This window comes from Schistocerca serialis, chromosome 10 (genome assembly GCF_023864345.2).
Source record: "Schistocerca serialis cubense isolate TAMUIC-IGC-003099 chromosome 10, iqSchSeri2.2, whole genome shotgun sequence".
NCBI classification, from domain to species: Eukaryota; Metazoa; Arthropoda; class Insecta; order Orthoptera; family Acrididae; genus Schistocerca; species Schistocerca serialis.
In genome coordinates this window covers 137,528,186-137,554,784 of record NC_064647.1, presented here as the reverse complement: position 1 = coordinate 137,554,784, position 26,599 = coordinate 137,528,186, and the positions used below count along the sequence as shown (strand labels likewise).

The 26,599-nt window shown below is 44.0% G+C and overlaps 1 protein-coding gene across 1 annotated transcript in view; it reads left to right on the top strand.

Moving 5' to 3' along the window:
* The window catches only part of LOC126424614 (nascent polypeptide-associated complex subunit alpha, muscle-specific form-like), a 163,328-nt gene that overhangs the window by 8,314 nt on the left and 128,415 nt on the right, over positions 1-26,599 (top strand). Inside the window, exon 2 of the mRNA XM_050087352.1 lies at positions 24,740-25,204. Within this exon, the coding sequence (XP_049943309.1) occupies positions 24,740-25,204 (465 nt within the window). The remainder of the gene's footprint in view (positions 1-24,739; positions 25,205-26,599) is intronic.

Sequence of the window (26,599 nt, the reverse complement as noted above, 5' to 3'; positions counted from 1 at the left end):
ATGGATGTGTGTGATGTCCTGAGGTTGGTTGGGTTTAAGTAGTTCTAACTTCTAGGGGAGTGATGACCTCAGATGTTAAGTCCAATAGTGCTCAGAGCCATTTGAACAGTGCGGGAGGGTATTCCAGAGTCGGGCTCGTGCTACTGAGGAGGACTTCGACAAAGCTGCTGACCAGTAGAGTGGGACAGAAAGAATTTTGCTCTGACGAGAGCGGCTCTTTCTGCCCTGTTGTTCAGACAGGAGCGTTAAGGTTAAGGCCAGAAATGGCGGACAGCGCACCTTGATAAGACAACAGGGAAGACAGATGATACGGAAATCTCTGCACTTGTATGCACGCAGCCATGATAGCTGTGCATATGATGACGGAATATGGTCAAAGAATCGAACTTCACAGATATAACGAACCCAGACACGTATAACAAGGTCCTGGCACCACGAGCTTCCCTGAGAAAGGCCTTGTAGGATAACATCTCCGTAATCAGTGATGGCAAGTGTGTGTGTTTGTTCAAGTTTCTCTTTCAGGTCAGTTGGGGAGAGCTTTTCATGTTTTTGTAGCACACGAAGAGAGGCTGATGCCCTCTTGCGCATTGCAGTTACGTCCTCAGTCCAATTTAAGTTTTCATCTGTTACTACTCCTAGACTCTTTGGCGAAAGAGAGACATTTATATTTGTCGCGTTTAGGATTAAACAACGTAGGGATTCCTGATATTTCGCTCCAATGAGCGTAGAATGACCAACCAGTACCACTTGGGTCCATTTGGATAGTGCACATTGGTCGATGTTAAGATTCTCGGTAGATGTCACTTTCATACAGTTGGCGCGTATCGGTGTACATGTGGTATTTTCAGTAGGAGAATCTGATGTCTTTTTTTTTTCCTCCCTCCATCAGTCTACTGACTGGTTTGATGCGGCCCGCCACGAATTCCTTTCCTGTGCTAACCTCTTTTTTGCCTTACTGAATCTGCTTTTGATGTCCTCCTTGCTCCGTCCGTCATTGGTTATTTTACTGCCTAGGTAGCAGAATTCCTTAATTTCATTGACTTCGTGACCCTCAATCCTGATGTTAAGTTTCTCGCTGTGCTCATTTCTACTACTTCTCATTACGTTCGTCTTTCTCCGATTTACTCTCAAACCAACTCTGTACTCATTAGACTGTTCATTCCGTTCACCAGATCATTTAATTCTTCTTCACTTTCACTTAGGATACAATGTCATCAGCGAATCGTATCATTGATATCCTTTCACCTTGTGTTTTAATTCCACTCCTGAACCTTTCTTTTATATCCATAATTGCTTCCTCGACGTACAGATTGAAGAGTAGGGGCGAAAGGCTACAGCCTTGTCTTACACCCTTCTTAATACGAGCACTTCGTTCTTGATCGTCCACTCTCATTATTCCCTCTTGGTTGTTGTACATATTGTATATGAGCCGTCTATCCCTATAGCTTACCCCTACTTTTTTCAGAATCTCGAACAGCTTGCACCATTTTATATTGTCGAACGCTTTTTCCAGGTCGACAAATCCTATGAAAGTGTCTTGATTTTTCTTTAGCCTTGCTTCCATTATTAGCCGTAACGTCAGAATTGCCTCTCTCGTCCCTTTGCTTTTCCTAAAACCAAACTGATCGTCACCTAGCGCATTCTCAATTTCCTTTTCCATTCTTCTGTATATTATTCTTGTAAGCAGCTTCGATGCATGAGCTGTTAAGCTGATTGTGCGATAATTCTCGCACTTGTCAGCTCTTGCCGTCTTCGGAATTGTGTGGATGATGCTTTTCCGAAAGTCAGATGGTATATCGCCAGACTCATATTCTACACACCAACGTGAATAGTCGTTTTGTTGCCACTTTCCCCAATGATTTTAGAAATTCTGATGGAATGTTATCTATCCCTTCTGCCTTATTTCACCGTAAGTCCTTCAAAGCTCTTTTAAATTCCGATTCCAATACTGGATCCCCTATCTCTTTTAAATCGACTCCTGTTTCTTCTTCTATCACATCAGACAAATCTTCACCCTCATAGAGGCTTTCAATGTATTCTTTCCACCTATCTGCTCTCTCCTCTGCATTTAACAGTGGAATTCCAGTTGCACTCTTAATGTTACCACCGTTGCTTTTAATGTCACCAAAGGTTGTTTTGACTTTCCTGTATGCTGAGTCTGTCCTTCCGACAATCATATCTTTTTCGATGTCTTCACATTTTTCCTGCAGCCATTTCGTCTCAGCTTCCCTGCACTTCCTATTTATTTCATTCCTCAGCAACTTGTATTTCTGTATTTCTGATTTTCCCGGAACATGTTTGTACTTCCTCCTTTCATCAATCAACTGAAGAACTTCTTCTGTTACACATGGTTTGTTCGCAGCTACCTTCTTTGTACCTATGTTTCCCTTCCCAACTTCTGTGATGGCCCTTTTTAGAGATGTCCATTCCTCTTAAACTGTACTGCCTACTGCGCTATTCCTTATTGCTGTATCTATAGCGTTAGAGAACTTCAAACGTATCTCGTCATTCCTTAGTACTTCCGTATCCCACTTCTTTGCGTATTGATTCTTCCTGACTAATGTCTTGAACTTCAGCCTACTCTTCATCACTACTATATTGTGATCTGAGTCTATATCTGCTCCTGGGTACGCCTTCCAATCCAGTATCTGATTTCGGAATCTCTGTCTGACCATGATGTAATCTAATTGAAATCTTCCCGTATCTCCCGGCCTTTTCCAAGTATTCCTCCTCCTCTTGTGATTCTTGAACAGGGTATTCGCTATTACCAACTGAAACTTGTTACAGAACTCAATTAGTCTTTCTCCTGTTTCATTCCTTGTCCCAAGCCCATATTCTCCTGTAACCTTTTCTTCTACTCCTTCCCCTACAACTGCATTCCAGTCGCCCATGACTATTAGCTTTTCGTCCCCCTTTACATACTGCATTACCCTTTCAATATCCTCATACACTTTCTCTATCTGTTCATCTTCAGCTTTCGACGTCGGCATGTATACCTGAACTATCGTTGTCGGTGTTGGTCTGCTGTCGATTCTGATTAGAACAACCCGGTCACTGAATTGTTCACAGTAACACACCCTCTGCCCTACCTTCCTATTCATAACGAATCCTACACCTGTTATACCATTTTCTGCTGCTGTTGATATTACCCGATACTCATCTGACCAGAAATCCTTGTCTTCCTTCCACTTCACTTCACTGACCCGTACTATATCTAGATTGAGCCTTTGCATTTCCCTTTTCAGATTTTCTAGTTTCCCTACCACCTTCAAGGTTCTGACATTCCACGCCCCGACTCGTAGAACGTTATCCTTTCGTTGATTATTCAATCTTTTTCTCATGGTAACCTCCCTCTTGGCAGTCCCCTCCCGGAGATCCGAATGGGGGACTATTCTGGAATCTTTTGCTGGTGGAGAGATCATCATGACACTTCTTCAATTGCAGGCCACATGTCCTGTGGATACACGTTACGTGTCTTTAATGCAGTGGTTTCCATTGCCTTCTGCATCCTCATGTTGTTGATGATTGCTGATTCTTCCGCCTTTAGGGGCAATTTCCCACCCCTAGGACAAGAGAGTGCCCTGAACCTCTATCCGCTCCTCCGCCCTCTTTGACAAGGCCGTTGGCAGAATGAGGCTGACTTCTTATGCCGGAAGTCTTCGGCCAGAACATCACACACATCCATGCCCGAGGCAGGATTCGAACTTGCTACCGTTGCGGTCGCGCCGTTCCAGACTGTAGCGCCTAGAACCACGCGGCCACTCCGGCCGGCGAACTCAACTCACCGTGTGGTCAGGTGGAGTCTGCCGACTGTGGTCCACGATACCGGTTCGTGTGAACACAAGGCTCTGCTCATCTTCCACGGATAGGTCGAGACGACAGCAGACGATGACAAGTCGGACCAGGAGGCTGTGCAGACGCGTCACGCCAGCCCGGTGTGGAGACGCAAGCTTGCAGATCGTTTACGATGACCTACAGTGGCTCGCTGCACACCAGTATTCTCACGTGCGGTGGCCCCGTAGGCTGCAGCGGCAGACCACGGCTGTGGTATGCGTCAGGTTGGCTGCATATCGGTGTTGAAGACAGCAAGCAGGTAGCAGGGTGGCGGTCATCATCGATAAACTTGTCATGGTTTTTCTGCAACTCAAACACTGTCGTGCTTTGTGGTTCTAGCGAGACGGTCAGAATTTCAGCATGACTGAATGTATCATTGAGCTCCGAAAGTCTCGTTTTTTAAAGGATCATGTCCGCGACTTAAGACGCGGTGGGTCCGTGTGTAAGAGGGCATTTGACGTTTCGGGGCTCCTTGCCTCACTGTGGTAATTCAGTGATTATTCCGGGTCTCCGAGCCCTGTTCAAATGGCTCTAAGAACTATCGGACTTACGTTCTGAGGTCATCAGTCCCCTAGAACTTAGAACCACTTAAACCCAACTAACCTAAGGACATTGCACACGTCCATGCCCGAGGCAGGATTCGAACCTGCGACCATAGTGGTCGCTCGGTTCCAGACTGAAGCGCCTAGAACCGCTCAGCCACCTCGGCCGGCCCGAGCCCTGTTCTTTCTGCCTACATTTGACTTTGGAATGGCGTTGGGGCGGCGAAGTTTCGTAAAGCTCTCTGACAGTGCCTTTTAATGTAGCACGGCAATACTTGTCTTTCACCTTCCTCGCTCGGAGGTCTGTTGCATAGGCCGTACGTCTTCTTACCATTCCGATTGGCACACTGGTCCAGAGCTAACCTTCTCTGGTCTGAGATCACGTGGTAAAACTTTTAAAATAAATTAAACTTGTATCACAAAATTACTCTGTTGCGCAACACAACTTAGATTTCAGCGTTAGTACAGGGTGACACAGAATAACGGGAATGTTTGAAATGATTAGTAGCAGCCATGGCCAAGTGCCAACGCTGCGGGTTTGTGACAGCGACATTTCCCTAGTCATGAAACAGTGGAACGGGCAATAGCGTGCGTGAGCCATAAAAATGTTTTATAAAACAATGATAGTTTGGTAGCGGTGCGGAGGGAGTTTCGACGGTTTTATAATTTAGGACGTCATGATGCCGTTCCGTCGAAACACGCGATAAAATGTTGGATTAATAACTTTGAATAGAATGAATGTGCCTTCAGGAAGAAACCAACAGGACGACCAAGAAGTGTGCGTTCTCCAGCCAACATTGTTGTAGTTCGCGAGTCTGTCGTACGGAGCCCGGGTCAATTCGTAAGCAAGCAGCAGTGGCTGGAATGTCCCGGGAGTGTGTTCGCAGAATTCATCTTGAATTAAAATTTGATCCGTACAAACTACAGATGGTGTAACAATTGAAGGGCAACGATTACCGGTTACGATTAGGATTGTCAACAAATGGTAACAAAAACAATTACGATGAATTTCCAAACAAGTTGTGGATCTCAGATGAGGCACATTTTCATCTCACAGGTTACGTGTATCAACAGAACTACCGTTAATGGGTAAACACACATCCTAATGACATTCATGAGCGTCCTCTAATCGCTAGTAAAGTTTCAGCATGGTGTCCTGTTCCATCACATGGGATTGTTGTTGTTGTTGTGGTCTTCAGTCCTGAGACTGGTTTGATGCAGCTCTCCATGCTACTCTATCCTGTGCAAGCTTTTTCATCTCCCAGTACCTACTGCAACCTACATCCTTCTGAATCTGCTTAGTGTATTCATCTCTTGGTCTGCCTCTACGATTTTTACCCTCCACGCTGCCCTCCAGTACTAAATTGTTGATCCCTTGATGCCTCAGAACATGTCCTACTAACCGATCCCTTCTTCTGGTCAAGTTGTGCCACAAACTTCTGTTCTCCCCAATCCTATTCAATACCTCCTCATTAGTTATGTGATCTACCTATCTAATCTTTAGCATTCTTCTGTAGCACCACATTTCGAAAGCTTCTATTCTCTTCTTATCCAAACTATTTATCGTCCATGCTTCACTTCCATACATGGCTCCACTCCATACGAATACGTTCAGAAATGACTTCCTGACACTTAAATCAGTACTGGATGTTAACAAATTTCTCTTCTTCAGAAACGCTTTCCTTGCCATTGCCAGCCTACATTTTATATCCTCTCTACTTCGACCATCATCAGTTATTTTGCTCCCCAAATAGCAAAACTCCTTTACTACTTTAAGTGCCTCATTTCCTAATCTAATTCCCTCTAATTCACCCGACTTAATTAGACTACATTCCATTATCCTTGTTTTGCTTTTGTTGATGTTTATCTTATATCCTCCTTTCAAGACACTGTCCATTCCATTCAACTGCTCTTCCAAGTCCTTTGCTGTCTCTGACAGGATTACAATATCATCAGCGAACCTCAAAGTTTTTATTTCTTCTCCATGAATTTTAATACCTACTCCGAATTTTTCTTTTGTTTCCTTTACTGCTTGCTCAATATACAGATTGAACAACATCAGGGAGAGGCTACAACCCTGTCTTACTCCCTTCCCAACCACTGCTTCCCTTTCATGCCCCTCGACTCTTATAACTGCCATCTGGTTTCTGTTCAAATTGTAAATAGCCTTTCGCTCCCTGTATTTTACCCCTGCCACCTTTAGAATTTGAAAGAGAGTATTCCAGTCAACATTGTCAGAAGCTTTCTCTAAGTCTACAAATGCTAGAAACGTAGGTTTGCCTTTCCTTAATCTTTCTTCTAAGATAAGTCGTAAGGTCAGTATTGCCTCACGTGTTGCAGTGTTTCTACGGAATCCAAACTGATCTTCCCCGAGGTTGGCTTCTACTAGTTTTTCCATTCGTCTGTAAAGAATTCGTGTTAATATTTTGCAGCTGTGACTTATTAAGCTGATAGTTCGGTAATTTTCACATCTGTCAACACCTGCTTTCTTTGGGATTGGAATTATTATATTCTTCTTGAAGTCTGAGGGTATTTCGCCTGTTTCATGCATCTTGCTCACCAGATGGTAGAGTTTTGTCAGGACTGGCTCTCCCACGGCCGTCAGTATTTCCAATGGAATATTGTCTACTCCGGGGGCCTTGTTTCGACTCAGGTCTTTCATTGCTCTGTCAAACTCTTCACGCAGTATCATATCTCCCATTTCATCTTCATCTACATCCTCTTCCATTTCCATAATATTGTCCTTAAGTACATCGCCCTTGTATAGACCCTCTATATACTCCTTCCACCTTTCTGCACATGGGATTATCGGACCGTATTTTTTCGCAAATGTATAGGGAAACACAACTACGGTCAATGCCGATCGTTATGTGGAGATGTTACGAACTTTCCGTACACCTGAGTTGAACTACGTTCCAAACGTTCAAGAAGCACTGTTTCAACAGGACGAAGCGAAATCGCACACTGCACGACAATCAATGGAATATGTGCGAGAATTGTTTGGCAGCCGTATGATCTTACAATTCGGTAACATTCCCTGGCTCCCTAGATCGCTAGATTTATCCGTTTGTGATTATGTTTTTCTTGTGGGGCTACCTCAAGAACAAAGTATACACAACTCGACCAAGAACGCTGGATGAGTTTAAACAGAGAATTCGGGATGCAATTCGCAGCATCGCAGCTGAGGTGGTGCAGCGGTCAATGAGGAATCTGAACAGCGGATTTCCCGAATGTATTCGTACAGGACGCCGCCATCTGAAGGATGTAATTTTTAAAAAACGATAAATGCCATCCGTGTTTCGTAAATGGCAAAGTTGTCAGGTTTCAGTTACTGTGAATGTAGTTACTTTCCTTCATCCCTTCTAGTTTCGTTGGTTTATGGAAATGTTCCCGTTTTTCTGTGTCCCACTGTATTAAATAATCGCACGTGTTTTGTATAAGACCTGCTGCAATTGCTGTCTAATGGTTACAAATCCAGATACTGTTTCACTCTGCCAAAAATTATAAAAAAAATGTTACACCTAGTCACGGACTCGAACACTGTAACTGGGGGAGTATGCCCTCTGCACTAACTGGGTAACACACTTACAGAGTATTGAATGTAACTACTGTCGTGCTTGCGTTTTCCTTTTCTTTGACATTAAATTTATATACGATAATGATGGAAACTGGAGAAATGAATTAAAATTTGTGCCACGGCCAGGACTTGAACTAGGGTCGCCTTGCTTATTAGGCACGAACGCTAGCCATTACGCTAAATTTACATACGAGACAAAATTTTGTCAAAGACATTTTTGTGCTGTTGGCACACGAAGATTCGCATTGTAATGTCCGAATGCGGAAATTTTAGTCCACCGTATGTACGGGGTATTAAAAAGAAACTACAGGGTGACCCAAAAGTCTGTTAACAATAGAAAATGCTCTAATTCATGGAATAACGTTGGGGGAGAGGTAAAACTTTACGCACATGTGCAATATTCTATAGTATGTGTGTGTGTGTGTGTGTGTGTGTGTGTGTGTGTGTGTGTGTGTGTGTGTGTGTGTCAGACGCAGAGAGACAGAGGGGGTCAGATGCGCCAGAAATCGTGACACATTGACTTCACCAGAAAAAAAACAGTTACTGGAAATTTGCTACTGCAACTTTACGAGCTTATCGCCATAATAAGGCTATTTGAGCGGTTAATGTTCTTGTGACAAGTGTTACTGTTAAGATAATGAAGCTGGAAGCCACAGATTGTTCAGACGATAGGCCCCATAGTGGATGATCAGACAAGAGTGCTTGCTCGGAAACTTCAGAAAGAAATGGAGACAGTAGCGGATTCACATCCACACGGCGAAGTCAGCGCTTGTCAGGACGCACTTGCAGTGGCACTCCACGCACCACCTGTGTTGGAGAGGACTCAAGCGTACTCTGCAGTGTTACGAGGGTCGTTCAGTAAGTAACGCCCCACATTTTTTTTAAAGCCATTAATACACATAGACAAACATCCTTGGTGCTTCACATTTCATGTTTGCTCTGTGCGCCGATGAAGTTTCGAACCTTTCTGGCAGATGGCAGAGCCCTAGTACAGCTTAAAATGGCGTCTGCATAGGAGTCACGTTACAAGCTGCGTGCTTCTTGTGTACATAGTTCCGCGTAGTCAGCGCGTACACAACTTTCCCACTAGAGCGCGCCCCGCTAAGCACAACAGCGCGGGCGCAGCGCTCGTCCGTCTCCGCACTACGAGATGGCGCTGTCTTAGAGGCGGACCAAACTCTGCTTCCGCCGATCCGCGTATTAATGTGTCACGCAGCCAATGAGATTGCTGCTAACGTAGAACCTCTTCTCGCGGGTCACACTCACGCAGTGATACCTGAATGCGCGAGGTATTATAACGAGTGTACAGACCTCCGATTAGTCAGTCTGCATTAGTCTGCGGTCAAGTTTCAGTCTGCGCCTAATACGATACCATATTCCTGTACATAGCCATGAAGATAAATGAATAGACACTTTGTCAAGTATCAGAGATATGTGAGAATAAGATTAACATACCAAGACCAAAGGAACTTCAGACTGTCAATTGTAAACAGCATCCACAATCAAGTTAAGCAAGGTTTATGCTTGTTATTATTTTAGTAAATGTGTGTGAAAATTAATCAAGTTCTGTTTAAAGTTGGTCAACGTCAATCTGCTACTCTAAGCGTGCAGGTGGCATTTCTATCGTCTAACCTAACGGCAGAAGATAAACACGCCACGATAAGACCACGAGACATATTGCTGACACTCGCCTACTTCGTTGGAGCGACAAGTCATATAGTCTGATGGTGTGTGTACCGAAGGTCTTACAGTATGCACACCACAGTGCTCTTATTGAATTCTTGTGTACAGAATGAGATACCGCGGTGAACATCCATAAACGTTTGTGTACAGTGTATGGCGATGGTGCAGCTGATAGGGGTACAGGTGGGCGATGGGTAAAGAAAGTCACAGACTCAGGAAATGCAGAAACAGAGTTCCTTGATCAACCACGCTCGGGACGTCCTGTCACAGCCACTGCTCCAGACGTGCTGAATCGTGCGGATGCCATTATTCGTACCGACCGGCGCATCACAACTCGACAATTGGCTTTAGAGTTGTCTGTCAGCATTGGAAGCGCGTCTGCAGTGATAGAGACTCTCGGATATTCAAAGAGGTGCTCACCATGGGTTCCACGAAAAATCACAGCGTACCACCAGATTAAGAGAGAGGCCATTTCATCTGAATTGTTGGAGCGTTTTGAGACCGGCGGAGAAGCCTTTCTGTCACGGACCGTTACGGGGGACGAAAGCGGAAACAAAAAGGCAGTCCATGGTGTGGCATCATTCTCATTTACCACAAAAGAAGAAATTCAAGACAACGCCCTCTGCCGGAAAAGTCATGGTTGCAATCTTCCGGGATTGTGATGGCGTCATTGTCGTGTATGTGATGCCAAGAGGGTCAACCATAAATTCAGAGGCATACGTGAAGACAGAATAAACCCAAGAACCATTTCCGACGTGTTCAATCGGACAAGAATCCAGCAGGAATCTTGCTCCAACACGATAATGCACGCCCACACACAACTCTGAGAACCCGGAAATATTATGCCAGATTATGTTGGACGCCATTGCCTCGTCCACCCCACAGTCCAGAAATGGAACCCTCGGACTTCCATCTCTTTGGGCCGCTTAAACATTCTCCACGGGGGACACACTTTGAAAAGAAAATGGTTCAAATGGCTCTGAGCACTATGGGACTTAACTACTGAGGTCATCAGTCCCCTAGAACTTAGAACTACTTAAACCTAACTAACCTAATGACCTAACACACATCCATGCCCAAGGCAGGATTCAAACCTGCGACCGTAGCGGCCGCGCGGTTCCAGACTGTAGCGCCTAGAAACGCTCGGCCACTTCGGCCGGCACACACTTTGAAGATGAGGACAGTGTTAGTCATTACTTATTGAGTGACCCTAGTATTTGTACAAAATCCAGCTTCATCATGCACTGTTACTCGTCAATTACGTGACGCTGTGAGCATTTTGAATGTGGGGTGTTCAAAAAATGGAGGAAGGTGACAATTGATTGTTCAACGTATTCTGGACCGTCAAAGCCCTTTCCACACTCCGTAGGTCTGTCAGCACGTACTACTGCAGAATTCGGGTTACCGTAAATCCTAGAACTGTCATCGATACCTCAATGTATGACGGGAAAGCCATGGTGTGGTGCGGATTTACCACATCAATCATTATCGGACCCTGTTTTCTTCGAGGAAATTCGAGGTGCTGTTTTGGCGACTGTCAGCGTGACTGGTGCGAGGTACACAGGTATGTTACAGAATCGCATCATCGCTAGCCAGCCTGATAAACACCGGCTGGAAGGCGCGACTCTTACGAAGGATGCCGCTCCACTCCATGTTGCGACGAGTGTGAAAGTTCTCTTGCGCACATCGTTCGGTGAGTAAGGCGTCCCTAGCCACCAGTTCCCTCACGTTTGGCGTCCCAGGTCCCAAGAACTCAGTCCGTGTGTTTACTGCTTGTGGGGCTTTCTTAAGTCGCAAGTTCACCGCGGTCGTCCGGGCTCTTTAGGGATGCTAAAACACAACATCAGAATCACACTAAGATTTCTCACCTACCGGTACCATTGTGCAGTTCTGTTAACAACATTGTCCCTCGAGTACAGGTATTGTTGATGAATGTCGGCCGACATGTTGAGAGCACTTCTTATAAAGAACATTTTCATTTCTAAAAAATTAATTATACTGTTTTTTTTTGTACCACCATTTTTTTGCACCTTTTTAGTTTACAATAAAACCCTGTGTCAATTCAAGCATGTGTGTCAATGTTTAACGCTCTACCTACATTATTCCGTGACGTAATGAACTTTCAAATGTTAACGGACTTTCTGGTCACCATGTACACCATATTCTGAGAGGTGGTGAGGCGATCAAAACAAAAAAAAGTCCAGGAAACATGGGCTCTAAATGCATACCTTGTGTTGAATCCCGCCTGGGCGTCAAATGTGGGGTGTCCGGGAAACCTATTTTCTCTGTTCGCTAGACAACAGTTTGAACAAATCGTATTAATCCGTTTTATTACAAAATGAAAAAATACAATATTTAACTATGTGTTAAACAGATGTGTTGCACGCAAAGGGCGACAGACAAAATAAGAAATCTTTTCAGTGCAATTCCAAGTTTGAGCTACATAGAATGTACAAGCAAAGTAACGGGTGCTTACGCTTCTGTCCTAGTTGCTAGTCTTGACACTGCTGTAGAACTGTACAGCGACCATTTTTCTTTTTGTGGGAGCTTGGAATACAGCTTCACCGGTTGCTCACGGTCTTAAAGTGTTAGTGGATGGTACAACTGGTCCATTCGACAGTGACGCATGCCAAAGAAATCACTGGAGTGCAGTTTGAAGGTGTCACGGTGGGACTTGAAGTTCCATACCAACCTCCGATGGTGGAAGGTCAGGTTGCAGGCAAGAGGTACATAACGACGAAAAACATTAGGTATCAATGTCGGTGGCCGACGATGGTTGACATCCATCGAGTGGCCGTAGGAAGGCTAACGTTGTGGTCGGAATCGGAGTCCTCAAGGATGGTGAGAGGAACAGGGTTTTGGTGCCAGTGCCGGGGAGGCGTAGTGCAAATATCTTGTAAACCAGCGACCGTAAGCTTCTACTTTGGCATAGGGACGCCTTGCCTTCTCTCCCATGGACGTCTTGAGAGTGGCTATGCCCGTGTCCTCGTGGAAGGTAACGACCCTCGTTATTCTACAGGCGCTGGAGGGTCCGCATCCGGGTGGAAGTAATCAAAGCCCACGCAGTGGAGCCGTAGGTGAGGAAAGGGTGGACAGCCATCCGGTATAGCCGGAGCTTGGTGTCGAGGTTCAGTCCCCTGCCGGTGAACATTGGGTACGACGCTTTTCTCGTCCTGGAGGGGATCGGCCAGCGTGCAGTTGGCTGACGCCTTCTTCACAGCACCCTCCGCTCTATCGTTCCCGACTGGTGTGCCGGCGCTTCACTTAACACCGTAACACCTTGCGAGTTGTGAGCGTATGTTCGTCTTCGGTACTGAGGAACATCTCTTCAGTTGAAAACTCTTTGCTATTACAAACGACCTACAGAATTCGGTCAGTGTTGCAAATCAAATTCCTGGTTAGAATTAAAAACTCGAAAATTAACTTAAGTTCTGTAGAAAAAAGAATTAGACCTTCAACTCAACTAGTCACGTTACACATATATGCTTCACGAAGAAGTAATCCGAACGGAGGAATATTTTACAGGTTCGAAATGTGAACTTGGTGCGAATTTTTTTCTCACGACATTCTTCCTGATTCATAGTTCATCACTTTGGATCGCGTACAGCATTTCCGTCTTCCTACATTTTCCACCCCCAGGGTGTGCGCTATACTGCCACCGTTTCGGGCGTCCGTGCTCTGGCTTTTGTTAACGATCACGCCCACACAAGTGGGGAACGCGCGCATCGAGGAATGTAAAAAGAAAGTGTAGAGCCCTCTCCGCCTCATAAGTGGTAAACGATAAAGAAAGCAGCTCCTTTTAACAGCCGTTTTACAAGCTGTCCGTCGGCCAAAGGCGGAACCAGTAAAGTAAATATGTTTCTCAGCTGTTAACTGCCCACGTCACAATCTTATCTGTAATAGCTGTCAGCTGCGGCGAACTCGCGCCTTGCATTATCTACAGAATTTACTGCACTTCTGTACGGACTATGTATTTGTTTGTAAAGCAGCATACAGGAATTTAATCTTCGGCGTTGTACGGGTAGTGTTGACCTCCAGTTTTTCTGTAGCGCTTTGGGCGATTCTTGTTAGAAGGTGCTATATATTTTATTCTCATACCTATTCAGATATTCATAACGATACAGACGACTGTTAGGGGTGAATCTGGTTAATTTCATAAGGAAAAAAAATCTTAAGAGCGGTAATAATGTTTCACGTTCTTTGCGAACAAGTAACGGAGTTACTGGGTCTGATGTGATTTGAAACAAATATTAGTGACCTTCGTCACTGAAAAGATGTGATTAACTCTTAGTTGTCAAAAAAGGTTAGTTTTATTGAAATGAGAACGACCTTTTCATGTGCATGTTTTGTGCAAACGAATAATTTTAAAGAACTCATAATGTCAAGTGAGTAGATTCGAATACCCCGTAGGAAACTGAATTAAGAGGAGTAATTTGTTCCATATTATTTGCAGTAAAAGAAAAATTGTCAGAGAGAAATGATGTAGTTGTTTTACTAGCGGAAAAATGCTACTGTCGGAATACAAAAAAAGCAACCATGTTCTTCTGTAAAAGACTCTGCCAGAAAAGTGGAGAATCAGCTGTCTCTACTTTCCTCCTTCCTCACGAAAAATTTTGTCATGCGAACGTATTCGCGCTCTTTTTAACACACAACATTTTAAATCCTTTTACCCAGTCTCTCCTTGCAGTTGAGCTTCGGTACTCAGTGCCTCCCTCTCACTGCTGCTGTCTGCATATGACTCTTTCCCATTGTCTTCCTCTTCTCCCATTGATTCACAGTACATCCCACTACCACTGTCTCCTGTCGCACTTACTCTTTCTTTGCCGGCCGGTGTGGCCGAGCGTTTCTAGGCGCTACAGTCTGGAACCGAGCGACCGCTACGGTCGCAGGTTAGAATCCTGCCTCGGGCATGGATGTGTGTGATGTCCTTAGGTTAGTTAGGTTTAAGTAGTTCTAAGTTCTAGGCGACTGATGACCTCAGATGTTAAGTCCCATAGTGCTCAGAGCCATTTGAACCATTTTTGAACTCTTTCTTTACTATTGCCATTGTCTCCACCATACCTCGGCAACCCAAAAATTCTGGGATCCAACTTTTTTTTTGCCCTTATACCCACGTGTTTGAAATGTAAGCCCAAAATGCGCTCTGCCCCATACTTACGTGTAAAATTTCGCCAGTGTGGGAGTGTCCAGACCCTCTAGCCTACTTAGTCTCCACTCATCTGTATTTTTGATTTCCTCTGTCTCCTCACTCATTTGCTCCCACTGGTTCTGTCTCCATTCGTCCCTCATGCTCTTTTAGTGCTATTATGTGTCACTGACCAGCAATACCTCCTCTCTCTCTTTGGCTCCCATCGCTGTTGTCTTCATCCATCTCTCTCCCTTTTCCCCACCATCGCTGTCTTCTCTCTTACTCTCCCACAGGCACGCACTGTCTGCCCACTCTCCCAACATCACTGTCTCTCTCTGCTACTCTGTTTCATCACTAAAACTGTTGGTGAGAAAGACGGAATGAGGACTTAGGGTGCCGTTCCCCCACTTGGTCAGAGTCTTTAATAGAGGAACATATCCCCTGGTACGCTTTTGTTCCCTGCTACAGTAAGGAGTAGTGCTCCTACATAAAACGTATTGTACAAGTCAGTAAGGTTTTGGCAGTTAATTATATACTTTGACCCTTTTATATACTTTGGCGCACGTAAACAACAAATAAGTAACTATAATGTAAGCTTAACACAATATCGTTTGCTTCACGTAATCTCTCGATGCTTCGGACGTGCTCGATCGTGTTGAAAGATGCAATCGTCATCCCCAAATTGCTCTTCAACAGTGGGAATCAAGAAGGTGCTTAAAACATCAATGTAGGCCCGTGCTGTGATAACGCCACGCAAAACAAGAACGGGTGCAAGCTCCCTCCATGAAAAACACGACCACAGCATAACACCACCGTCTCCGAATTTTACTGTTGGCACTACACACGCTGGCAGATGACGTTCGCCGGACGTTCGCCAGACCCACAACCTGTCATTGTGTACCGTGATTCATCACTACACACAACGTTTTGCCACTGTTCAATCGTCCAGTGTTCACGCTCCTTACACCAAGCGAGGTGTCTTTTGGCCTTTACCGGCGTGATGTGTGGCTTATGAGCAGCCGCTCGACCATGAAACCCAAGTTTTCTCGCCTCCCGCCTAATTGTCGTAGTACTTGCAGTGGATCCTGATGCGGTTTGGAATTCCTGTGTAATGGTCTGGATAGATGTCTATTTACACTTTACGACCGTCTTCAACTGTCGGCGGTCTCTGTCAACAGATGAGTTAAGCCTGTACGCTTTTGTGCTGTACGTGTCCCTTCACGTTTCCACTTCACTATCACATAGGAAACAGTGGACCTTTGTTTAGGAGTGTGGAAATCTCGCGTACAGACGTATGACGCAAGTGACACCCAATCAGCTGACCACGTTCGAAGTCCGTGAGTTCCGCGGAGCGCCCCATTCACACGATGTCTAATTACTACTAAGATCGCTGATATGGAGTACCTGGCAGTAGGTGACAGTAAAATGCAGCTAATATGAAAAACGTATGTTTTTTTTGGTGGCCGGATACTTTCGATCACATAGTGTACCTACGAGAAACGTCGTAGCCATTCTAGTCATCTCGATACGTTATTCTGTCTGGCATTTGTATGAGAAAAGTCGCGAATATTCTACTGTTTTCTTGTACAGAGAACCTTCGATAGTTATCGTTATGAATACGAAGTTTCTTAAACTTTGCATGTGACTTGATTATTTTTTATTACGGTAAAAGTATAGGTAGCTCAAGATATCTTTAGCGCTCCGTCATTAAGGCTTTTCTATATCCGCCACTGGTTTAAAGACTGTATAACAGTAAGTCAGTACTCACTCGAAAAACTGAAATACACGTTATTGATGTACTACAATTACATTTATTATGAAAGGAGTTGGAGACTGAAAACTGGAGATTCAACCTTTGCAGAACATGATCTAAATCAGTTTTATTCTTATGAGATTAAATGTGTTATTCTTCATAGACGAGCTAAAGACGGAAAAACATCACTCGAAATTCCGGCTCTCAGTGAACACCAATGACAGAATCATGTCGTAATCCTTAGAGATCGAATGCAGTTCTATTATTCATTCTTGCCAATTTCGCAGAAATAAGTTCTTAATTTTCTCACCGTCTAACAATATGCTTGTAAACAGTACAACTTTTCTCCAACCGATTTCAGCTAAAGCTAACTCCATCGTCTTTCGCCCCCCCCCCCTTTTTTACTCCATCACGTGCACCAATTACCTCGTCCATGTAACATAGTAGTCTGGGGCAGTATTCACTTGTTTACTGTTTTACCACGTGCTGTTTGTTTGTTCGTGGCTTCTTTGAGTATTTCATTATGCCACTGTTTTCGTATAGGTAATGTAGTCGTAAGACGTTATATATCTTCGGAAAAACATTTTTTGTACAGATATGAAGTCCCGCTGAAGTGGTCAGAAGCAGGCCTAGAAAAGCGAATGCCGGTTCACAGTGAACCATAAAACACTTGCCGGACTGTGGAGTAGGGATGTAGGCAGCGGAAGAGCTGTGAGAGACACATGTGGAAAGACTGCGCGGCGCACTGTACCTGGCGCCCAAACAAATTGCGCGAATCGATTAATTCCTTTTACAAAAGATTTTAATTGGGCTGAAGTTATTGCTCAGCTAATGGCACCATTTGTACGTGCGCCTTTCGGATTATACGTGCTAAAACAGCCACTGTCAAATAACTCTGCACTGTAGAGAGAGTCATTGTTCAAATTTTGTCTACCAGTGTATCAGACCTTGCCATAAGATAAGTTACAACCGTTTGTAAACATCTACATCTACATGATTACTCTGCAATTCACATTTAAGTGCTTGGCAGAGGGTTCATCGAACCACAATCATACTATCTCTCTACCATTCCACTCCCGAACAGCGCGCGGGAAAAACGAATACCTAAACCTTTCTGTTCGAGCTCTGATTTCTCTTATTTTATTTTGATGATCATTCCTACCTACAAAATATTTTCGCATTCGGAAGAGAAAGTTGGTGACTGAAATTTCGTAAATAGATCTCTCCGCGACGAAAAACGTCTTTGCTTTAATGACTTCCATCCCAACTCGCGTATCATATCTGCAACACTCTCTCCCCTAGTACGTGATAATACAAAACGAGCTGTCCTTTTTTGCACCCTTTCGATGTCCTCCGTCAATCCCACCTGGTAAGGATCCCACACTGCGCGGCAATATTCTAACAGAGGACGAACGAGTGTAGCGTAAGCCGTCTCTTTAGTGGACTTCTTGCATCTTCTAAGTGTCCTGCCAATGAAACGCAACCTTTGGCTCGCCTTCCCCACAATATTATCTATGTGGTCTTTCCAACTGAAGTTGTTCGTGATTTTTACACCCAGGTATTTAGTTGAATTGACAGACTTGAGAAATGTACTATTTATCGGGTAATCGAATTCCAACGGATTTCTTTTGGAACTCATGTGGATCACCTCACGCTTTCCGTTATTTAGCGTCAACTGCCACCTGTCACACCATATAGCAAACGTATCTAAATCGCTTTGCAACTGATACTGGTCTTCGGATGACCTTACTAGACGGTAAATTACAGCATCATCTGCGAACAACCTAAGAGAACTGCTCGCTCAGATTGTCACCCAGGTCATTTATATAGATCAGGAACAGCAGAGGTCGCATCACGCTTCCCTGGGGAACACCTGATATCACTTCAGTTTTACTCGGTGATTTGCCGTCCATTACTACGAACTGCGACCTTCCTGACAGGAAATCACGAATCCAGTCGCTCAACTGAGACGATATCCCATAGGCCCGCAGCTTGATTAGAAGTCGCTTGTGAGGAACGGTGTCAAAAGCTTTCCGGAAATCTAGAAATACGGAATCAACTTGAGATCCCCTGCCGGTAGCGGCCATTACTTCGTACTAATAAAGAGCTAGCTGCGTTGCACAAGAACGATGTTTTCTGAAACCATGCGGATTACGTATCAATACATCGTTCCCTTCGAGGTGATTCTTAATGTTTGAATACAGTATATGCTCCAAAACCCTACTGCAAACCGACGTCAATGACATAGGTCTGTAGTTCGATGGATTACTCCTACTACCCTTCTTAAACATGTTGCTTCGTTAAGACTTTACGTGTAAAAAAAAAAAGAAAAAAGAAAAGAAACACGTTTTTCTGGGAGGTTTTTGAAGCGCGCCGCATCTGTACTTCAAACTTGTACGAATAGGTTAAAATTTTATAAGAAGATAGACAAATACAGGTAATTTGATGGTCGTACTGTTGTTTTGTGAAAGCTTTATCCGTTATCGCCATATAAAGAAACATTGGTCGATATAAAATTTTAAAAAATTTATACCTGAACGTATCGCGGTATTCGGGATTGGAAGTTTTGGTAATTTTTTTTATGTAGTGATTAATCAAAATATAAATACTGAATACTGCAGTATTATTTGCTCTGTTGAATATTGTGGGCTAGCATGAGACTCTGAAATAACCCAATACCACGATGACATACGTACGGACATCGGCTATTCCGAAATACGCACGAAATAATATATTTCTACACACTGCGCGACTCACCGCCTTCTAACAGATAGTTCGCGTGAGCGCTGCTATTATGGAGAGAATATATGCGTGCTTTTACGAAAAGTGTAATGATAAATTTGGTTCTCAGGGCTACTGGTCATTTACGTACCAACTTGCACACAGAAACTGAGATGTTTTTTGTGCTTATTAAACCTAATATTTTTCTGTATTTACTATTTGTTATCTGCAAGGCAAAAACTGAGGAGAATCTCATCTGCCGTTAAGCGGCCAATCTTAAACATACTGAACTCATTCAGTACGAAAACATTAATGAATGGAATTTGTCTTTACTAGGTTTGAAACTATTAAAAGATCAAAATACACAAGTCTTCCGCATTTACATTTAATATTACGGACTGAATTTCTACCTAAAAAATATCGTCAGCGTAATGGCCGACCAAATGCTGCTAGGGAAAGAAAGCTCCCCACAACACGAAATTCTGAAATAGAGTTACTAATTACAGTTAATGGTGGTTATTATGGAAGGTGCTCACTACTTCAATAACCAACAGTTTCTGAAAACAATTGGACATATATTCTGATAAATTATACACAGACTTACATTGAATATCAGACTGTGAGACAATGGCGGCCTTCCGCTAGACGAAACAAGGTAGGAAAAAAAAAATCTAACCCAAAAACTTTATATCTGTTCTTCTTGATCTACATTACACACATACTATAAACAAAAGACTATCCGTTAAACGCATCGCTGTTCGCAAGCATAAAGTAAATATCTCTGGAGTAAGCATTGCATTTTGCGCATGTTCTCAACATCAAACCAGGATTGTCACGTGTTTTCGGGACTTCGCTAGGCGTGTGTGCTTTCCGCAGAGTTTGAAGTTTATAATATCAAGAGTTTCTGTTGTTTTTTCACCGTTTGTTGATAGTGTAATAGCGATGGTGAATTACTGTTGTTGCTACGGATGCAAAGAAAAATATGTGAACGGAGGGATAGTAACTTTTCATGGGTACATACCATATAGCTCTAATTATAGTTTTCACATTAGTAAGAGACACTGTACGTGTATGTTTAAAAATTTCGAGACGCATTATAATTAAGGCTTGATTCTGTAGACCTACTTTCCTACAATTTTATGACTATATAATAGATATTACGGCTGGTACCAAAGCTTACAAAAAATCGCTTCCTCTCGTAAATTAGCTAGTGGAAAAGGAAAGGGAGTGGTTAGTTGTTTCAGCAGATACTATCCTCCATGCATTTATCAGTGACTTGTCGATTATGTATATAGATATGAAAGACGGGAGACAAATTCAATAGGGCGGGACTCTGTAATTGTCTTCGTATAATATCTGTGGCCAAACCTTTTTGTTTACTACCATATAAAGTTACAGTAGGAGACCATGTTAAGTGTGTCTAGGGCATGGAGAATGATTATGTGTGATTTATATTTTAGTTTCCCGAAGGATGAACAAGGAGTAAAGATGTGGCTCCAGAAAATGACTAATTTTGTCCCCACAAAATATTCCAAAGTATGTTCAAAACACTTTGAAGAGGAATGTTTAGACAGAGAAAAATTAAGACGTGTGTGGCTGAAGGTAGCTAATCAAAGTACACATTCATCTTCTTTGGTGTATTTTACCTTCAAATTATTTTCTTCACCATTTGATTAAGAAGCGTAAAATATTACTGAACACGTCCCCAAACTCTTTCATTTGTGTCACTTTCCACTTCCCTTAATGGTGTTATATGGGTTGACTGTTACATGACCAACTGTATTTGCTTTACAGTACATTTATTCTCCGATCGCCTTTATGCCCCCTTCTTACTCAGTCTATTATTTATTTAATAAACTGGGAGCAAGTGCGTACAATGCATTAAAATAATACTTCAAAGTGTCACCAGTAAGAAAAATTGTGCTTTAGGTCGCAAAAACGAGAAAATAAATACGCAGAAATAGCAGAAAAAAGGAGAATTAGCAGGGATATAGTCGCTAATGTGTGGCAAATTCGGTGTTTTTCGGACACATGCAAAAGTACTCGCGTACTGTCAAGTCGTTTTGCGAGACTGTCACTGCAAAAATGTATGTCAGGCTCTGTAATACTATAAAGTGCCGTATCATACCGAAAACTACCAAAAATCGAGTGCATCTGAACTGTGACACCTGTCGCAAAGAACCAGAATGCAGTATCACTTGCCCTTAAAAGTTACGTAGCTGGTTTATTCCCGGTATCAAATGAATACGGTTAAAATGTCGGCGCAACATATATAAATAATCCACGACACGTACGAAAAGAATCCGTCTGTACTAGGGATGTAGTGACATTCTAAATGGCCGGAGTGGCCGTGCGGTTCTAGGCGCTACAGTGACCGCTACGGTCGCAGGTTCGAATCCTGCCTCGGGCATGGATGTGTGTGATGTCCTTAGGTTATTTAGGTTTAAGTAGTTCTACGCTCTAGGGGACTGATAACCACAGCAGTTAAGTCCCATAGTGCTCAGAGCCACATTCTAAATATACAGGGCGCTATACGGACAAGCACACGACGTCCCGAGAACACGTGACCAGGCCGGCCATGTATGTTGACAACACAAAATCTGTTCTGCGCATTTGAATGCTCATTCCAGAGATATTTACTCTATGTTCGCAAGCTTTACAGATAATATACTACACTTTTTAATATTTGATATTCATCGCGCACACAGACGGAGCATTCCAATAATTTGTAGTTCACGCGTCACTATCTTTTAACACACAAAAAACCCTTTTCATTTTTCTCGAAATGTCGATTTATGTGACGTTCCGTCACAGACGAGGAGTCGCCTGAGTGAACAAAAATCTACATCGATTGCGAAGTTATGGCGGTCTATGTCAAAATATGGCAAAGTAAGATATGGGAACCAGTATGGAAAAAGCTCCTAACGTAGCACAAAAAAGTGAATATGAACTGGGAGAAGTTAGGGATGTATAAGAAGGGAACTAGCATTTCAACTTACCTTGCAGCTTAAGAGACACTTAAATCAGAGCATCTTGACATGTTACCGAATTTGGTAGTTTTGGTATCCAAAAATCATGGTATTTCGTTTTCTGTTTTGCATCGTAACGGTGACAAGAAATAATGCCTTTATGCTAGCATAAGGGAAGAAAAACGGCAACTCGCCGTATAAGGCCTGTGCGCATCCACGTAAGATAATGTTCTGCACGTGGAACTGCGACGGTGTGGTGTTCTAGGAACTGCGTGAGCGAGGTTTAGCCGTCGCTGCTGACATTCATTGTCAGTGACTGAGACGTCTGGCAGACGCAGTCCGAGAACAACGACCAAGAGGACAGCGTGAAGTGACGGCACTCCACGGTAACGGCCACCCGCGTTCTGGTGTACTAAGAAAAAACACTGTGCAGGAGCTGCGTTCAGAAGTCACTCCATACTCACCTAGTCACCTCATCTTGCACCCTCGGTTTTCGCCTTTTGCGCTCTCTGTCGTTCAGCATCCAAGGAATTTCCTTTCGGGATGGGCTTGCGCTCCGAACATGGCTCAGAGTTCTACGCCTCAAAACGTGGTTTCTACAGTCGCGGATTCGAAAATTTGCCCCACTGTTGACAGACTGTTGTAAGTAGTGAAGGAGAGAGTCTGTTGTTGTTGTTGTTGTTGTTGTTGTTGTGGTCTTCAGTCCTGAGACTGTTTTGATGCAGCTCTCCATGCTACTCTATACTGTGCAGGCTCCTTCATCTCCCAGTACCTACTGCAACCTACATCCTTCTGAATCTGTTTAGTGTATTCGTCTATTGATCTCCTTCTACGATTTTTACCCCCCCGCGTTGCCCTCCAATACTAAATTTGTAATCCCTTGATGCCTCAGAATATGCCCCACCAACCGATCCCTTCTCCTATTCAAGTTGTGCCACAAATTTCTCTTCTCCCCAATTCTATTAAACACCACCTCATTAGTTATGTGAGCTATCCATCTAATCTTCAGCATTCTTCTGTAGCACCACATCTCGAAAGCTTCTATTCTCTTCTTGTCTAAACTATTTATCGTCAATGTTTCACTTCCATACACGGCTACACTCCATACAAATACTTTCAGAAACGACTCCATGACACATCTACACTCGATGTTAACAAATTTCTCTTCTTCAGAAACTCTTTCCTTGCCATTCCCAGTATACATTTTAAATCCTCTCTACTTCGACCATCATCAGTTATTTTGCTCCCCAAATAGCAAAACTCATTTACTACTTTAAGCGTCTCATTTCCTAATCTGATTCCCTCAGCATCACCCAATTTAATTTGACTACATTCCATTATCCTCGTTTTGCTTTTTTTGATGTTCTTGTTATATCCTCCTTTCAAGAAACTGTCCATTCCGTTCAACTGCTCTTCCAAGTCCTTTGCTCTCTCTGACAGAATTACAATGTCATCGGCGAACTTCAAAGTTTTTATTTCTTCTCCATGGATTTTAATACCTACAATGAATTTTTCTTTTGTATCCTTTACTGCTTGCTCAATAAATAGATTGAATAACATCGGGGAGAGGCTACAACCCTGTCTCACTCCCTTCAAAAAAATGGTTCAAATGGCTCTGAGCAGTATGGGACATCTGAGGTCATCAGTCCTCTAGAACTTAGAACTACTTAAACCTAACTAACCTAAGGACATCACACACATCCATGCCCGAGGCAGGATTCGAACCTGCGACCGCAGCGGTGGCGCGGTTCCAGACTGTAGCGCCTAGAACCGCTCGGCCACTCTGGCCGGCTCATTCGCTTCCCAACCACTGCTTCCCTTTGATGTCCCTCGACTGTTATAACTGCCATCTGGTTTCTGTACAAATTATAAATAGCCTTTCGCTCCCTGTATTTTACCCCTGCCACCATTAGAATTTGAAAGAGAGTATTACAGTCAACATTGTCAAAAGCTTTCTCTAAGTCTACAAATGCTTAAGAAACGTAGATTTGCCTTTCCATCATCTGTCTTCTAAGATAAGTCGTACGGTCAGTATTGCCTCACGTGTTCCAATATTTTTACGGAATCCAAACTGATCTTCCCCGAGATCGGCTTCTATCAGTGTTTCCATTCGTCTGTAAAGAATTCACGTTAGTATTTTGCAGCCGTGACTTATTAAACTATTAGTTCGGTAATTTTCACATCTGTCAACACCTGCTTTCTTTGGGATTAACTTCTTGAAATTTAGAAATCATAAGCTTGAATTGTAGCTACTGCTGATTCTAGGATTAATAGAAGTATTTGTCCAATAATTAGTAGTGAAATTAAATTTACTGTTATAGATGGAATTATTATATTCTTCCTGAAGTCTGAGGGTATTTCGCCTGTCTCATGTTATGTGGGGGCTATTAAACTAGCGGGAAAACGCTACGTAGCGGTCCACTAAGCCAGTACATGAAGGACGGCAATTTTTGAATTTTGCTGCCTCCTTTATGAATTTGAGCAGATGCCCGTGGGTGTCGGTGGTGTGTTCACGTTGTGTGTGCCTGGCAGCTGGCCGCGGCCACGCCCTCGCCCGCGGACTCCGCGGTGGAGGTGTCTGCGGCGGCCCCCGGCGACCAGAAGGGCGGCGAGGCGGCCGGCAGCCAGCCGGAGGAAGACTCCTCCACGTCGGACGAGATCACGCTGGACCTGCTGCTGCTGCGCCAGCAGGAGTTCCGCCGCAACCAGCAGCAGCAGGAGGAGGCCGCCGACTCGGGCAGCACGACGCCCGCGCCCGCCACGCCCGCCGCCCCCGCGGCCGCCCCCGCCGCCGCCCCCGCCACGCCGGCCGCCGTCAAGACGGAGGCGGTCGCCACGTCCGACGAGGAGAGCCTCAAGACGCTCAAGACGCGCATCCGCGAGAAGCTGGCCGCCGTCAGCGCCGCCGCCGCCGCCTCGTCGCCGTCTTCCGCCAACGACGAGTCCTCGGCGGCGTCCTCGCCTCTGGCTCTCCACGGCAGGAAGTCCGTCAAGAAGGTGCGCACTTTGCATGTCCACAGCTGACTGCTTCTCTACTAGCACTGCTGTGTGCGCAGAGACTCCATCTCCCTAATTCCTCTTTCCACCCCTCTCACTTTCCTATCGGTCCTCGATGCCTTTTGAATTTTCCTACTCCTCCTCCTCCTCCTCGTCTTCTAGTCGTTTTTCTCCTCTATGATGCTTCCTTCTTCTTTCTCCTCCTATTCCTTCATCCCCTATGTTTCTTCCGACTCAGGCTCCTTGTTTCTACTCCCCCTCTTCCTGTTCATTCTCCTTTTCCCTGCTCCTCTTTCTCCTACTCCTTTCTCGTCCTACATCAGTACCACTTTCTCGTCCTCGTCATCCTCCTCTATCTTCTCTCTCAACCTCACCCTCCACCTCTTTCTCCTGGTCTGCGTTTATGGTGCTCCTTCTCCTTCTTCTTTTTCTTTTTCTTCTTCTTCTTCTTCTTCTTCTTCTTCTTATTCTCCTCCTCCTCCTCCTCCTCCTCCTCCTCTTCGTGCTTTTCTTCCTTCCTCCCTTTCTTCTCCTACTTTTCCCTCTTCCTACTCCTTCTTTCTTAAATTCTTGATTCAGAACACCTCTTCCTCATTCTTACTTTCCTCTCTTCATCTTATATCTTGTTCTCTTATCTCTCGCTTTCACTCCCTAGTCCTCCTCCTACTCTTCCGTCTGTTATTTCTTCTCCTATTCTACTGAGGCATAATTTCTCTCTCTTACCCTCCTCTTCTTACTGACTGATGCGGCGCAAACTTGAGCCAGTTCACTGGTGACCAAAGTTTTTTTATATATAAGAACGTAGGCTTCCGCGGCTGATGTCATAGTAATTAAAATTCTTCTCTGTATTATGCCGCGTCATTGCTAAAAGCTAACAACAATAATAAATAATTGTTTATTATTGTTGTTAGTTTTTAGCAATGACGCGGCATAATACCCAGAAGAATTTTAATCAATATGTTTTTTTTTACTCTGCATTTTTATAAATCACTTAATGCCAGTGCTGCAGCACTACCTTTCACGCTACGTATCACGTATTCCTTGCACACCCGTCGCCACTTCCACCAGTTGTGGAGCTATTCGGGTAATCCCTTCTCTGTGTTGCACTTTTCACAAACGGCAGTAAATATATATACATATATATATTGTGTGTGTGTGTGTGTGTGTGTGTGTGTGTGTGTGTGTGTGTGTGTGTGGATCGAATTCAACCAAATGTGCCGCACAAACAGCAAACTTCAGTAGAGTGAGCTGCTTGGGGTTTATCATCGCCTAGCTCCAATAGGACCAGAGATATCGCGAGAAACGTTTCTTTTTCAGTCCTTGCCATGCAGGCTGCTCTGCCCTACGAGCATGGTGGGGGACTGGAAGGGCATACTTTATCAACTTGTTTTCCAG